Source organism: Barbatula barbatula (genome assembly GCF_947034865.1).
Source record: "Barbatula barbatula genome assembly, chromosome: 5".
Classification (NCBI taxonomy): Eukaryota; Metazoa; Chordata; class Actinopteri; order Cypriniformes; family Nemacheilidae; genus Barbatula; species Barbatula barbatula.
The window spans coordinates 10,827,272-10,842,837 of record NC_136769.1 but is presented as its reverse complement, the minus strand read 5'-3'; the positions used below and the strand labels follow the sequence as shown (position 1 = coordinate 10,842,837).

The 15,566-nt window shown below is 40.1% G+C and overlaps 1 protein-coding gene across 10 annotated transcripts in view; it reads left to right on the top strand.

Annotated features, from left to right (window-relative positions):
- The window catches only part of rbfox1 (RNA binding fox-1 homolog 1), a 200,720-nt gene extending 191,254 nt beyond the window's left edge, over positions 1-9,466 (top strand). For 3 of the 10 annotated variants that reach the window (XM_079456771.1, XM_079456776.1, XM_079456774.1), the window contains 2 exons: positions 6,589-6,664; positions 7,455-9,466. In XM_079456771.1, coding sequence (XP_079312897.1) covers positions 6,589-6,664; positions 7,455-7,577 — 199 coding nt within the window. In that variant the 3' untranslated portion in view covers positions 7,578-9,466. Of the gene's footprint in view, positions 1-4,003; positions 4,057-6,588; positions 6,665-7,454 lie in introns of all 10 variants that reach the window. The other 7 variants (XM_079456777.1, XM_079456769.1, XM_079456773.1 and 4 more) reach the window with 5 other exon arrangements.
- The last annotated feature ends 6,100 nt before the right edge of the window (positions 9,467-15,566 follow it).

The following is a 15,566-nucleotide window of genomic DNA, read 5'->3' as shown; positions in this document are numbered from 1 at the left end:
TATATTTCATAAGGGAAAAGACATACAGTGCCTACAGTATATATACTGGCACATAATGTACCTTTACATTCACTGGCACAATTTTAGTGACAGCAGATGGTAATTTTACCAGATTGTAAAAATAAAAATTCTGTCATCATTTACTCTCACCCTCTTGTCATTTCTAACCTGTATGACTTTCTTTCTTTTAACACAGAATAAGATAGTTTGAAGAATGTTACAAAACAACAGCAGTACCCACGGACACAAGACCAATGCAAGTGAATGGGTGCTGCCGTTTTTCGGTTGCCAACATTCTTCAAAATATCTTCATTTGTGTTCTGCCGAAAAAAGTAAGTCATACAGGTTTGAAATGGACAGAGGGTAAGTACATGACGCCAGAAGTTTCATTTTTGGATGAACTATCACTTTAAACTGGAAAATAATTCTTACAGGGTTCAATTTCAGAGCTATAACTAGCCAGAAAAATGCGATAAAGACTTAAGGATCTTTTAACTCCATACACCTCAGCAACCACATAGCAATGCCCTGACAACCGCCCACAATGTCTGATATTGTAGTGCCAACCTTTGCGCAGACAAAGCATCACTCACGCACCACTCAGTAGATGTGTTGGCACGACCACTTGATTTCTTTAGTTAGGTGAGAAAACAAAAGAACTTACAAAAGTACAAAGGCGGAGTTATTACAGCAAATGTTTTAACTGTAGTTGATTTGTCATTAATAAAGACTTTAATATCTTTTTTATTTTGTCCAAATATTGCCTTTGGTTTAGTTCCTATAAAAAAAGGTAGACATGTTCATTGCCTCGCCAGTGAGCAGAACTAATCCTTACACTGATTCAATTCAGTAAATTTACTTAATCAATCAAGCAGATATTTGAAGAAACAACATTATGTAAATGAAGGGTCTCTCAATAATATTTGAATTATTTTGTTTACCATTAAACACACTTTGAGATTAAAAGTAGCTTTGGGAAATTGCAACTATCGTTGAACATACAAATTGGGACGGCTGTGCAAATCAAGTTGAAATGAGTTTGCCTGGTCGTTCCTAATAGAGTTTATAAATGATTGTTATTGGAAGTCATACAGTACTTTTTTTTTATTCAACAAATTTAATTATTAATCCGTAATGTAAATGATTTATAATCTCTCCTCCTTCATAAAAACTAAATTATTCATGCCTACACGAGAAACATTTTTCGAGAGTTTAATCGTTCAGTCTCCGTAAAAATAACCTCTCCGCATTGTAAGATGTTATCACCTCGCATGAAAGATATCGTCTCTGATCTCTGCTAATCCTGCGAAGGTTTTGACTCTGGTTGTTCTCTCGCCTTGCGTGGTGGTGCCAAAGCGTCTATCTTAACCAGGCGGCGCTCTCTGACACCTGCTTTCCTGGAGCTCGTCTCGTTGGCTTGTTAGATGTAGCCGGCACATCTGGTTTCTGGCTGCTCTTGGAGAAAGATGCTCCCCTGACTGCTCTCTTTCCGAACTTCACTTGCTCTCTGTTAGAGATCTCCAGGGTCAACCTCACATCTGGAGGTGGCGCTGAGAGGCCGACTTCGGGTCAGGGCATCATCTCTCTCTCTCTCTCTCTCTCAAATCACTTTTCAGAGCTCAAGGCTCTGTCATTCTCATCTGAACAGCTGCCGGCTGGGCCAGATGGGTCAGCGGTACACAGTAGCCTCCCCTCCTACAACTCTGTAATTCTGTCTGTGTACCAGCACCAGCTGACCTCTGTGCCCGTGAAGCTTGTTCAGGAAAGGTTGAGGTGGCTCATATCCGTGTGGTGTCATGCGTGATTCTGGTGCTCCCTGGACCGGATAGAAGCCCCCGGGGCTGGGGTAGCAGCTGTGCAGGAAGCTTAGGCAACTCAGTAAGTTGTATTGACACCTGTGTATTCAGCACATAAGCAAATTATGTTACTAACAATGTAGATATGTTGGACGGGTGTCTGATTTTGTCCATTAACCTTGTCCACATAATCTGTGCTACATGGAATTTGACATCATGTCATATTGATGAATAAATGACAGATCCAGAAGGAGAGATATAAATACTGAATAGAAGTTAAATAGAAGTGTTACAGAATCTACAATATTTGATATGCAGTACAGTGTAGGAATGCTTGAAAGTGCTTGTGACTTTGGTGTGTTCATAAAGTGCATGTTTAATCTGTAATGAGAATGAATGGTCACATTGAAAGCCAACACAACGATATCTATATCAGTGTGTATTGAGGCAGTATAAAATATAGAAGGTGCACCATTTAATGCATGTATAAAAATGCATGTCTGCATTGAGCTTTACTCCCAAGATTGTGTGTGTGAGTGTAGTTGTATGTGTGTGTCGGTGTGCACTGATACGGTCAATACTCTCTTGACGTATAGAACGTTGTATTCAAAACAAGCCCCCTAACATGATTAAGTGGGCTGATTCAATCTGAATGCTTAACGGGAATAAATGATTCATTTAGTTATTAAATATAGCTTCAAGCGGCAATTAAAAGGGCTCTGGCAATATGGCGCCAACCTATGTCTCTAATTAGACGTGAGATCGGCCTGTGACACATCGTTTGTCACACCTGTGCAGTGACTCATGAAGTCTGTGTAATGCAACCAATGATACGGCTCATGCTTGTCATGTTTATTTACCCACAATGCACTGTTAACCCACATCCTGTCAGCATTCCAAAAGTTTCAGGTTTATTTTACAACAGGACTATTAATTATCGGCTAGTCCTCCCTGTATTGTTTCTGTAGGTGTAGACATGTAAATGTTAAAATAAATTAGGGATGTCAATTGAATGTTCAGTTAGTGTAATTAATTGTAAAGAAAATGAATGCATAGGCTAACATTTAAAAACGGTGGACACCATAACAACTCATGTGAGAATGCTTTACTCATGTGCCACTTTAATGTGATGTCGTAAGATTATAAAAGGAAGAGATCAAAAATGTTGGGGATTTTCAAGCAAGTTGGGATATATCGTGATCATTTTGATTCATTTATCTCTATCATGTCATTTAATTATAGTTTTAATCGATTGACAGCTCTCACGATAAAGATTAAGGGTTAATTCTGCTTTTTAAAATGATAATGACATAAAAAGAACTAAGAAATCTTTCGCCTTATTTATTCACCCTCATGTTGTTCGAAACCTGTATAAGATTATAAGACATCTTGAGAAATGTCTCAGGGGATTTGTGTCCATACAGTGGAAGTCAATGGAGCACCCAAATCATTCTTCAGAATATCTTCTTTTGTGTTCTGCAAGGAGATTCAAACAGGTTTGGAATGACATGAGGATAAGTAAATGATGGGAGAATTTTAAATGTTCTCTTTATTTAAGCTTTTCCAGAGACAGGGCTTTTTTCTTTTTTATATTCACAGATACGTCCATGATGTAAGACATTAGTGCTGTGATGTATAATATGATCTGTGATGATTTCTAGTATCATCCCTGTATATCGGTCACAGTCTGAGGTGTCTTTTATGTGACCGTTCAAGGCCATCCCAGCAGTATTCAGTAATGCTGTGAATGCAATTTCTTGACTTTACAGAACAATAGTGACAGAGAAAGTGGGTTTACAAAGCAGAGGACATTTAGAGCGGCTGAATCAAAGCGTCTCGTGCGCAGCAGCAGTTTCCATTGAATCGGCCCTGGTCTGAGGACTAAAGCCCGGCTCTACCCAAGTGCTGTGTGGTTCTTGAGTTATGATTTAGTCTCATCTCTGATATACTGTGTATGTCTTTTATTTAACCCTCTTCTTTATTCCCCCGTGCATTTGCATTTCCCAGCATGCCTTTCCCCTCCGCTGTTCTGTGGCGTGTGGGACTGCACAGAGTCGTTTCTTTCACCCATTTATGCCAAGCACCCTCACCATCTCTCCTCCCTACCTCCTCATCCCTAACACCCCTCCTCCTCTACCCTTCCCCCTCGCCTCTCGTCCATCCAGCCAATCAGCAGGCGGCATTGTAAATTTTATCTTCTCTTGCAGAAATCATTTCGTCTTCGTTGCAGCAGATGAAATTTCTTGTAACACCTCCTCAGGTAAAATAAATAAATATAAATGAATTACCAAATCCACCCTCACCTTCTCGATGCACCCACGAGGGAGCGAGCATACCCCTTTTTTATGCACCCTGACAGTGAGTGCTTCTATTGCCCGGCTGTCTCCTTATTTCTGCCCCTTTGATTATTAGTAGATGTTAAGTTTTTTCTCAATACGTTTTCTTGAATGCCCTTTTGGACGAGTGGAGTAGTTCTGGAGCACTGCATGAGAATAGCTGGAAGGCATCGCATTCATAGTTCTCATCCTTTGCTACTCTTTCCCATGGCACTGCTTGGAAGAAGCATGTGTTCCACAAAGAGTGAAATGAACACACTTGTCACACGCTTGAAGTCTGTGTGATTCTTCTGTGTCAATTTTCCTGTGTTCCATTGTTCATTTTAGTTCTCCCCCCTCGCTCCCCTTCGCCGCCTCCCTTTAAGAGCATCTCCATTAGATTTGTGTGTGTGTGTGTGTGTGTATGTGCGTGCACGAGAGGGTCTTTTTGTTGTCGTTTGTGTTATTGTTTTAGAGGCGTGTGGTGCTGGTGATGTTGTCATTGTTTGATCAAGGTTGCTCATGTAGTGTACGTCTTGCACATTGGCTGTAGGTGGCTAGATCGGAGGAATGACACCTTTTGTGATTGTTTCTGGTTTTAGTGGCAGTCTATTGAAAAGGAGATGGATCTGTCCATCTACACATTGATTTTTGCGGCATTCTTTTTCTCTTTTTTGCCCAACCAGGGAAAATGAATATGCTAACAAGGCTGTAATTTAGCAGAAGCCACTTTCTCGAAGACATCAGCTGTTTGCTGTAAAACACAATCGGAATCTATAACTTAGAGACTGAAAAACTTGCAAATGATGGTCTAATTGTCCCAGTTCAACAATTGCTGATAACCCCAAAGGCTGCATCGAACATAATCAGTAGGAATGGAAAAGGGAAAGGGTGTACGTACGAAGAAACTAGCATCATATTCCCAAAACTACAGCCTAATATTCTTTAAGAAAGCGCAGAAGTGGGCTGTCTGTGCGGTCTCCTGGTGGAAAAAGTCAATACATTTAGAGCAATAGCACCGCTGGAGCGCACATTTTCCAAAATAATGAGCATGTAGTCAATAATGCAGATATATCCCAGCCATCTGAGATTTATTAACCTGTATCTCAGGGCCCAGATCTAATTTAGCTGTATGTTAGAGTCACTCACGTTCATTAACAAACATAGAGCTTACCAGCCTCATAAATCAGGCTTTTTTGCCATCAACCTGTCTCAATAGGCAGGCAACGTCGTCTAGTATAGACGGCAGAAAAGAACAAACCAATAATCACAAGGACGGATTTAAGCGTAATTGTCTTTAAATGCATCTTCAAATTTATATTGCATGTCCATCTGGGAATGTTTAAAAAAACAAACGCTGCTATACAACGTTTTTACATAATAAACAACATTACTTTAGTATGGGCAGGTTACTCATCCGCTCAACCTTACTTCAAACTTTAGGAAAAATTCACCAGGTGTTGTACCCTGAGGGGCACCTTCTCAGTTTTAGCTCCAGAATAGTGGAGGCAGCCGTGGTTTGATCATTAAAACTAACCCCTGCAAACACAGATAACCCAGGTCAAACAAAATACTTGGCCAAGCATTGAAATATGAAGACAGAGCAACTGTGTAGTGAATAACAATGTCTATACTAATTTGCAGTGGATTAACTTCTTAATCGCCAGGAGTGCAAGAATATGTAAATTGCCTTATTTCCATGCTCTTCCCTGCCCTCCGATTGGCTCTAATCGGGTCCAAAAACACCATGCATGCTTAACAAGGCTCCGAGGAGCAGATATTTCAGGTTATTTTACCTCGTGGCGCTCCGAGGTCTAAAAGCGTCAAATCTGCCTGAGCTTTGAGGCAGAAAAAGATAATTTAGGATAAAACACAAATGCCAGGCTTGTTCCGGCAGGTATATATTACAAGCATTGTTGCACACGTTCACAGTAAAAGTCCTGCGATGTAGATGTTTCAGTGATGTCGGCCCCAACCAAAGATAATGAACATATGTTTGGCTTTGTTTTTCCTGCAAGTACTGTGAAACATTGATCTCTGGTCTGTTTATCGTTTCCTGTGATGTATTTTTGCTTTTTTGATCAATATGCCTAAATTAAACTACTAAAAAATTGAAGGGCTTTCGTGCAAGTGTATTGAACTGTCAGCTGGCAATGGCTAGATTTAAACACCAAGTATTATGCAGCTGTACAAATAAATGCTGATCGCACAACTAGACACCAGTGACCAACTAGTTAAACCTTGCACAAATGGCTCTTCAACTTTCAAACAGTGATGTTTTTCCTGCCCTGTACAGCATGAGGGCAAAACCATGTGATATTCTCCTTTCTGATTTCATTTGAATGTCATTTTCAAAACACTCATGTGTAGTTGCTTCACTCTGTGTTGTTCTATATAACTGTACCATTTGTGTTTGCATAGTCAAAGAGACGCGGGCGTTGAACTTTGTAATCTGATTCGTCTCCATGTTTCCACAGTTACGGAAGAGTTTATGCTGCCGACCCCTACAACCACGCACTTGCTCCAGCAGCCACATACAGCGTTGGTGCCATGGTGAGTGACCCCACTCTTTCCATTCCGACCTCTCTACCTGGCTTTTCCTCCTTCCTGACCGTTTCCAACTCCTTCCTCATTACCACTTTCTTTTTCTTGTTCGTCGTGCGCGCTTCTTTTCTTCCCACCTTTCCCCCTGCATGGATTTGAGCGCTGGTGACATCTCCTCACTTAAACTTAATTGAATTTGTCTTTTGCGCTAACGGCACCTGAAATGCCACATTAATCCTCCCAGTAAACGTGATAAATGTCTTAATTTCTTGGCAGTGTAGTGCATGTTAGTTATTATATTTCTAATTTTGTGAATATCACCTAGCCGAGCGTTCCCCTTAATGGAATAATTAGTCATTTTGATAATTAAATCCATCACCTAAGTGGTGCTGTGGCAACAGCTAAAAGAGGGAGAGGGAGCGAACGAAAGACGTCGCGATGAAAGAATGCGAGGAGGACCGCGAGCAGCATGTCTCCGGGTGCCCGCTGTGTTGTGCGGTTTGTTTGTATGTGGACCGCTTTTGATCTCGGCCACGCGTGTCGTATGCGAGCGACGCGCTATGAAAGGCCGAACTTGCCTTTTTTTCATTTGCTCTGTTGTTTCATATCTCACCCATTTTCGTTGCAATTTTAAGTAGTTGAATGCGTCTCTTCTGGCATGCGGTGTTGTGGTGTGCTTGCTGCATGAAGGAAGTGATTGGTTTCGTCCGGGGGGTATGTACAGCACACTGTCTGAATGCCGAGGTCTCCTCTGGGCTGTGTCAATTAAACTTGTCCAAACCCGTGGCTTCTCTTCCAGAATGCTTTCGCTCCCTTGACTGATGCCAAGACCAGAAGCCACGCCGATGATGTGGGTCTCGTTCTTTCTTCTTTGCAGGCTAGTATATATCGAGGTGGATACAGCCGTTTCGCGCCATACTAAAAAAACCTTTCCAAACCTATTGAGAATCTTCCTGTGGGGGTAAAGGAGGAGTTATTCAGAGGCCTGGGTATTGCAATACATGCAGTAGTGCATCATTTTAGCATCTCTTAAGAGAGAGAAGACAAAAACGGATATTTTTCATCTTATACCTCAGATATTTTGTGCTGTGTATTTTAATATTGTGGGTTTTTAATTTCTAAAGATTACATAGATTGTTGGCTGTAGAGGTTTCTGTGGTGATCTAGAGAGCTGCTAGATTTAAAAAAGAAAAAGAAAAACATGAAACAAAAACATAAGATACAAATTGTTAGGGCTTTATCATGTAAATGAGTTATGTATGATAAATATTCAAGTCACTCTGGGGTTATCATATTTTGTAAGAGTGTAAGTGACTATAGAGTCGTCCAGTGGTTTCTGCTTTGGTTCACATCACCTTTTCGTCTCACTTTGGTTCCTTTCATTTCTGGGTTCTGTAGAGGAAGAGCAGAGGGGTTTGTGGGTACAGTAGGAGTAGATACAGATACAGTCTCTGTGGTGGGCGAAAGACTGGGCTGGCAGTATGGGTTGATGTGCGCTGTGAAGACGCGGAGCTGGTTAAAGAGACCACTGAGGTATCGATTATTTAAGCTGTCTTATATCAGTCATTACTCAAAGCCAAAGGTTATGTTCCTGGGGTGTTAAATGTGTATATTCAGATTATACATAGCAGCTCGTAGAAACTCCCCGAAAGTTCACCACGACAGTATTTTACTGTTTAACTAAACTATTATCTAGTCCTTAAGTCAGACCCTTACTAGTTTAGGCCTACCACAAGATGTTCTTTTTATATTGAAGTACTTCCAGTACGTCGATTGATATAAATGCTGACTTTTATAATACGGGAGAGATGAAACACTAAAAAAAAGAAGACGGCGACAGTCGCGCCGATTCTACTTTTTGTTTTTGTTTTCTTTTATGTTTTTCCAGAGGTAAAGCAACTCTGATTATTTGTACAAGATGAGAGTGAAAAAATAAACTAACAGTGTATTAAATTTGATCTGTGCAGTGAAAATGTTCTCTTATACGAAAAACACAACTGTATAATGTTTTAGACTTAGTGTGGTAGAACAACTGTTAGAGAAAGGTGTCTCATTTTTTATGGAGTCATACACAGATTTATATCAACACTTTACAAGTAATGCAATCATTATGTAGATATAATCATAGTATTTTTGTCAACTGTACAATTTTGCACACACAACCTGCAATTTTTTCATCACTTCTCAATTGTGGGATGTTATGTTGTCTCTCTTTTTCTTTTTGTATGTTGTTGTTTGGTTCGGCTTCTCTCGAGTGTTTAGTTTGGATATCATTTTAAATGTGACATCCTTTGTAATATTATTTTCTAGAACACAGCCTTTACACTTTGAAACTGTTTGATTATCAAGAAACTGAGAAATATATGACTTGTGAAAAAGATATCTATATGTAAATAGGAATAATGAGAATTATGTCATTTACAAGTGCTACACAAACAAGCTGTCAAGGTGATCCCGACGAGTCGCAGCTTGGTTGTGCGTATGCGAAGACTTCCCTTCATGTTGTTTACAAGTATACGAATTAGAGGTTTTGTCACATATCTCGTTTTTCTTTCTTTTGTATTTATAAAAGTTTCAATAGCATAAAATACAAACAAAAGAGCGGCTTAAATTTATCCAGCTGCAAATATCCTCTTGTGTACTGTGTGCGTCACATCACACAACTTGGCAAAAATATCTTACCCACTGCTGTGATTCTGCTCTTTCTGCTTTCAGTACGTGTTGTGGACAGGCTTTTTCCTTGTCATTGTATGTGCATGAACTATGATCTGCATAACAATAACCATCAATAAAGTTTCTCAAGATAAGGGGATTTTGTGTGGGGTGCTTTCTCTAATGTGCCAAGTGGATGCCGTGCTCAGATGATGGAGTGCTTTTTGCCTCTGATGTGATTTCATTGACTAAAATTACATTCGAAAGCTCAAGGCGAAGGGGAAATGATCATCTCCGAGGAGGATAAATGGAATTGATGCTTCCAGGTCTGACTTGGTCATCTGTATAAGAAGACTGGCTCTGTATTTGGGATGGAGGAGCGAGATCGGATTTTTGCAGTGTGATTAGGTTATCCTCCACACTTTCAGCACACAAGGGTTATGAAACATCTCGGGTCTGAAATATTCCCACAGACGCATTTTCCTTGAAAAGGGAGTCATGCGAGCAATTTATCCGTATGGCACATATAGGTTGGAATAGTTACGGATAATAGTAGATTTATACAGTTTCGCTAAAGTTTGGGAGGAGAACCGTTTGCGTAACCACAGTATTCTGAGGATCATCTGAAGAACATTACTTTGAAGAATCACATGGCCCCCTCACATCAAACTTGAACCTGTCTGCGCTCCATAACTGTAAGCAGGAGATATTCATTATCATTTTCTCATTTTGCCGAGGTATGACGGATTTTCATCAATGATGTATGCCACAGATAGTTCTAATTGAAGAAAAGAAGAATTACCCCACGTTCTCGATTTGATCTGTGTAATTGGAAAAACGTAGCCGGAGGTTCCTGCGGAAGATAAGCAATATAAATGTTTAAATGTGATGAAGGAGTCACATTATGCTAGGTAATTACAACACCTCTTCACAGAAATGTGTGATCAATAATTAACGTATAGTGGGTCACAAGTCAGAGACGTCATTTAAAATAGCTTATTAATTCTATTAGGAAAAATGTACATTTTCTTCATATTCTGTCGCCGAGTCCACTGGGAGAGCTAAAGGAGGGCTAATGGTCTTAATTCGGTCTCTCGTCGTTTCCCTCACTGCCCGGTTTCTCACCGGCTCAGAGTCTCGCCAGTAAGTGATGATTTATGCTTCTGAATTAAATCACGTATTAAATGAAGTAATTTGGGTCTCTCTTTACTTAAATGATTATCCAGAGTGGACACAATTCAGAGTTGTCATTTCAAGTGATTTTCTGTGAGGTGGTTAAAGAATTCACATCTTTTGCATCAACCGTCAGACTTTAATGGATTGAAATTATACACTTTTAAATGTAGCTCGCACACTCTCTGTGATGTGTCCGTTACGGTAAACCAGAGCGCGCTCCGGGAGGAAATGGCAATACGTCACGATGCTCATCATTACAAAAACCGTCAGCCACTCGCAGTTACACTTGAATTTTAAATGTCTCCCCGGCCATCCGTCACGAACGTGACCCGCACAAGTTACTGTCATATCTAAGATTTGTGCACTGCACCTAGCAACCCTCGCCTGTGTGAGCTTTATCAGGCCCTTGCACTTATATTTTCACCAGTCGGCTGGATTTCATGCAAACTTTCTCGGCGCTCATGACACGAGCTGATACAGGAGGCGCACATTACGAATGAATGACTTAGTGAGCTAGAGGGAAGCAGGAGGCAGCAGGGCAGAAGCTAATCGCCTCTCCATCATATCTGTTCTGCTCCACTTTCTCCCGCAGAGCCTCTGATAATAGACATTTCATCAGAGATTAGGCACCAGGCCTCTAAACACTGCTCCAGGGGAGACCTCGCGACGCTGCCAGCGCTACGACTGCGCACCGCTGAGGGAAAGCTCCTCGCCCTCCACCTCCTCTCCCACCCGCAGCCCTGTCTTTTTCCGGAGTTTCCAAATGACTCATCAGACCCGTAATGCAAATGAGAGCTATGTTGAGCTGCCCGAGACTTGTTTTCGTTTGACTCCCACCAATGAAACTTGCCATTTTCAGTTTCGAAAAGCTGAATTCTGCCACATTCAGTTTTAACATCGCAACATTGCAGCTTTAAAGTGCTTGCAGTTCACACGAGTTTATCGGCATTCCTGCGTCATAGACGTCACGTTGCAGTAATAGCTGATGGGTGTCTGATGTATGTAAAGTCGTAAATTTAAAGCAACACTTTAGAACTTTTGCTCACGGGTTCCCCGTGTGGTTGATAAGCGCAGTTGTCTGTTAACGGTGCTGTAAATAATGTCGCTATGAGCTTCCCCGTGGGCAGCGCAATTCAGGTGAATTTATTGAGTAAGCTGATGGAACCGGCGAATGCAGAAATGTTGTTAGGAAACCATTTCGCACTCTTCTGCAGGCAGGGGATGGGCGGGGCTAGTTAGTTAGTTAGTTAGTTAGTTAGTTATAGTGTAACTCCCCCTCAGTGCAGTTTAAAAAAACACATAATATAACATTACTTAAACCAAGAGTAACAATATACATATAAACGTCACAACAGACCATAAATAATTAGCTAATAGTAGGGTTATTTAGTGTTCTTATAGCTCATGGAAAGAAACAATCCCTGAATCTAGAAGTTCGAATCTAGAAGAGGCTGCTCAGGTAGCAACGGAAGTAGAATTGTTCTGGTTAAGAGTTTTTCTAACACTGAAATAGTTTTAGAGACATTTTTTTAAGGTCGAAAAAACTACAAAGTGTTGCTTTAATATGCATCACTCTGTGCGATAAAAACATTCAAGCTCTCTTGAATGCACACAAATGTGTTTTCCCAGAGCACTTTAACTCTGATGAAAAACACATTCTCCTCGATGTTCTCATAATATGTTTTAACATATCTATATTGGGAAATAGAAAATGACATTAGCTCAAAACCATAATATCAGTTATTAAATTGGCAGACGCCTGTGGTGGCAGAAACGAGTTTAACTGAATAGATAAAACCACGGATTAGCTGAAAGACAGAGATCGTGTCTTGTCCTAAAAGAGCCTTTACACATTTTGAACATCTGCAGTATGAAGCTGCATTATGGATATAATTGCATTTGCAAAAAAAAGTGCTATGGATATGTTTTTATTCAAATTGTTTGCATGCTCAGTTTACAAAGTTATTAGTAGGCCAAGTGTGCACACATGGGAATGCTTTTACTGTAAACACAAGCAAAGAATGACTACAGGGCTTCATATTGTGAGATTGAACCTCACTGAGGTGCAGCTTCACTGTATAACTCTCATCTTTTATATACCATCACCTTACAATGAGGTTATGTAACTCATTGCCCCAGGAACTGATGGAAGCCGTGCTTTCTAATATGTCAAGAAGCGTCTGTCGTTACTGTAATGGAATTACATTAATGCTTTAATATCAACCCTTAATGTCTATCTGCCGTTCTTCAGTAAGGCTTCAATTATTCTTGTCAAAAGAAAAAATGTAAAAACCTGAACAGATGGAAAGCGGTAAACGTTATTGCCCACTTTATTCTCCAGATATACACACTCCTTTGAATTTCCTGGAATTACTATGATCCATTAAATATAATGTAGAATTATACCTTGAATGCAGATTGTGTTGCTGCCACATGGCCAGTGCTAAAAATAAAACTTCTGTCTAAATAAATTGGTTCATCGTCTTATTTCTGCCCTCACTCATATTTTTTAGAGAGTTTGAGAACATCTGTTCACGCATTCCCAAGGGGAGCGGTTTGGGTTCAAACACTGGTAGAAACATATTTTAACAATTTGTTTAAATTACGGATTGATATACACAGTTAGAAGTCCATATTATAGGCTACTTTTTGGAACGTAACCCTTGAAACCTCATGAAATCTACAGCTGTGCACCTTACAATCTGCTGTTGTTTATTTGTTTTGGCACGTGTAGTCACAAATCACGGTTCTCACGTATCTAATAAAATCTCATGCATGAGATTTGCATTGGATTTCACAATGTGAGCAATGATTCCGATGTGTAATGCGTGAATCTGATTGTCATGGTCTGATAATATGCAGACATTTTATTTTATTTGTCTCCATACGTCATACTCTTTGATTCACTAAAACCTTTTTCTTAAACATTTCTATACAAAGGCAGTAAATTTATATTCTGACATTTTTCTTTGTCTCCCAAACACGCAGTCTGTAGTGTGCATTTTCAAGGCAGACGTATAAAAATGCTTTTACCGACACAATGGAATATTATTCATATTTTTAGAGGAAGAATTGTTATGCCTGATTCAATGTTCAATAAATGCTCTCTTGGTTTTATGTATAGTGTGGTGCTCCTAGAAGGGGGTTGTTTGAAGGAATAGAGTTTTTAACCGCTTCATTATCGTTTTACTGGGTCCATCCAATGTATACACTGGCTGAGAATATCGATAACTCTATCATTCATGTTCATGCTCAGTGTTGTACTGCCACCTGCTGGTTAGGTTGAGAATGACAAGTGCGTCTGAAAATAAAAAAACTGTAATTCTAAAATCCAGTGTAGTGTCAGCCATAATTTAGTAAATATTCTTTCAAGGAAAATACACTCATAGGTAGGTCTGCAAAGAGAACTCATAATGACAATAGATAAGAACAAGAAGGGCAGCTGCTTCCCTTTGCATGTTCCCCAACCTCAATCCCATCAGTTCCAGACTCCTCTGCCCAAAAACACAGTAGCTACTTCACAAGCCCCATCTCCATATTGCTGACATCTAGGTCGACTGCGGTTTGACATGCCAAGTGATACAGCTTTTCCCCCTCTCTCTCTGTCTCATTAACTCCCTCAGTCATACACACACTCTTTTTCTCTCTCTCTCTCTGCTTTCTCCCCATCTCCGTCACACCCACTCCTTCCTCTTTCTCCTTCCTTTTCTGTCTCTCTCTTTTAATCGCTCTCACACCCACTCCTCGTCTCTCCCTCTCTCCCCTCTATGCCTACCTTGCTGTTGGCCTCCTCATACCCAGCACCTCCATATGCTGCTCTTTAATATTTGATCAGCTCCATCTTGTCGGCAGCACCAGTGACTTCATGGGATAAATAACGTCTGCCTGCATCTCATTGCTTCCCTCCATGCATCTGCAGTGCGTAATTACGAGCAGAATTTATGAGAGGCAGCAGCTTTGTTTATTTGCAAACTGCTCCCCGTAATTGATGCCAGTGTAAAGTGTGGCTTCTTCTGCCCCGAATCCGCTCACTTTTACATTTTTACGACTGTGCAGCTTGGGTTTGAGGGTTGACAGCGTGATAAATATTCATACGTCTCAAAGTACCGATATTTAGGATAGTTTAAGACGCATCTTGCTCCGGTGCGATGACAGTGAGCGTTGCAGTGCGAGGTGAGGGCCCTGACGCAGTGAAGAAGGTAGAAGGGTGGCTGAATGTGATGCGTTTCGGTGGTGGTAGAAAATAATTTGAGTCTGCGGTGGAGGTGAAATGTGAAATGCAATGTTTAAAGGGTTACAACTTTTTTCCAAATATGTTCAAGCGGTATTTCATTGTAAACAGGCATTATGGTATGAATGTTTTGATTTATTTAATGACAAATTAAAAATATAAATAATTTAAGAATTGAATTCTTGTTAGATATCTACATTCTCTTCTATTGAGAGGCAACTTACACTGCATTATCGCCATATTCTATCTAAAATGACAAAATGATATTTTATAATGTTATTTATCAAACACAAAAGTAATGCAAGACGTTAACATCTATATTGAATTTTATTTTAATCACAGAGAATTTTTATAGCACTTTGTACAGTGCTGGCCACTGTTATAGACATGCATAAATCTAGACTGTTAGACTTTTTAAGGTCCCAGTCGTACCAGAGGAATAGATGGATTTCATCTTCTAGCTATAGAAGGTGCACGTGAGGAATATTAAGAGATTCAGAATAATAGATTGGCAATACTGCAGTTGACCGTAGGGGAGAGACAAAGATCACAGTTTTGTTGCTGGGGAAAAGAAAACAGCGGCTAAAACCCAATTGCAGCCTTAGTGAGCTTATTGAGATCGAACCTTTACAATGAAATGGAATCTCAAAACCAAGAATTCTCATTCTTTATATGATGAACAATAGTATTAGTCTTATTAATAAAGTGAGAGAAAAACAGCTAAACTCTATAATAGGTAGGACATGCAACTATTTTTGGGCATAATGCGAAATCTGTTTCGCTACCTTTTACTCTCTACATTTTGCCCGTGGAGAGATGAAGCAAAAAAATGTAAATGGTGAACCATTTTAT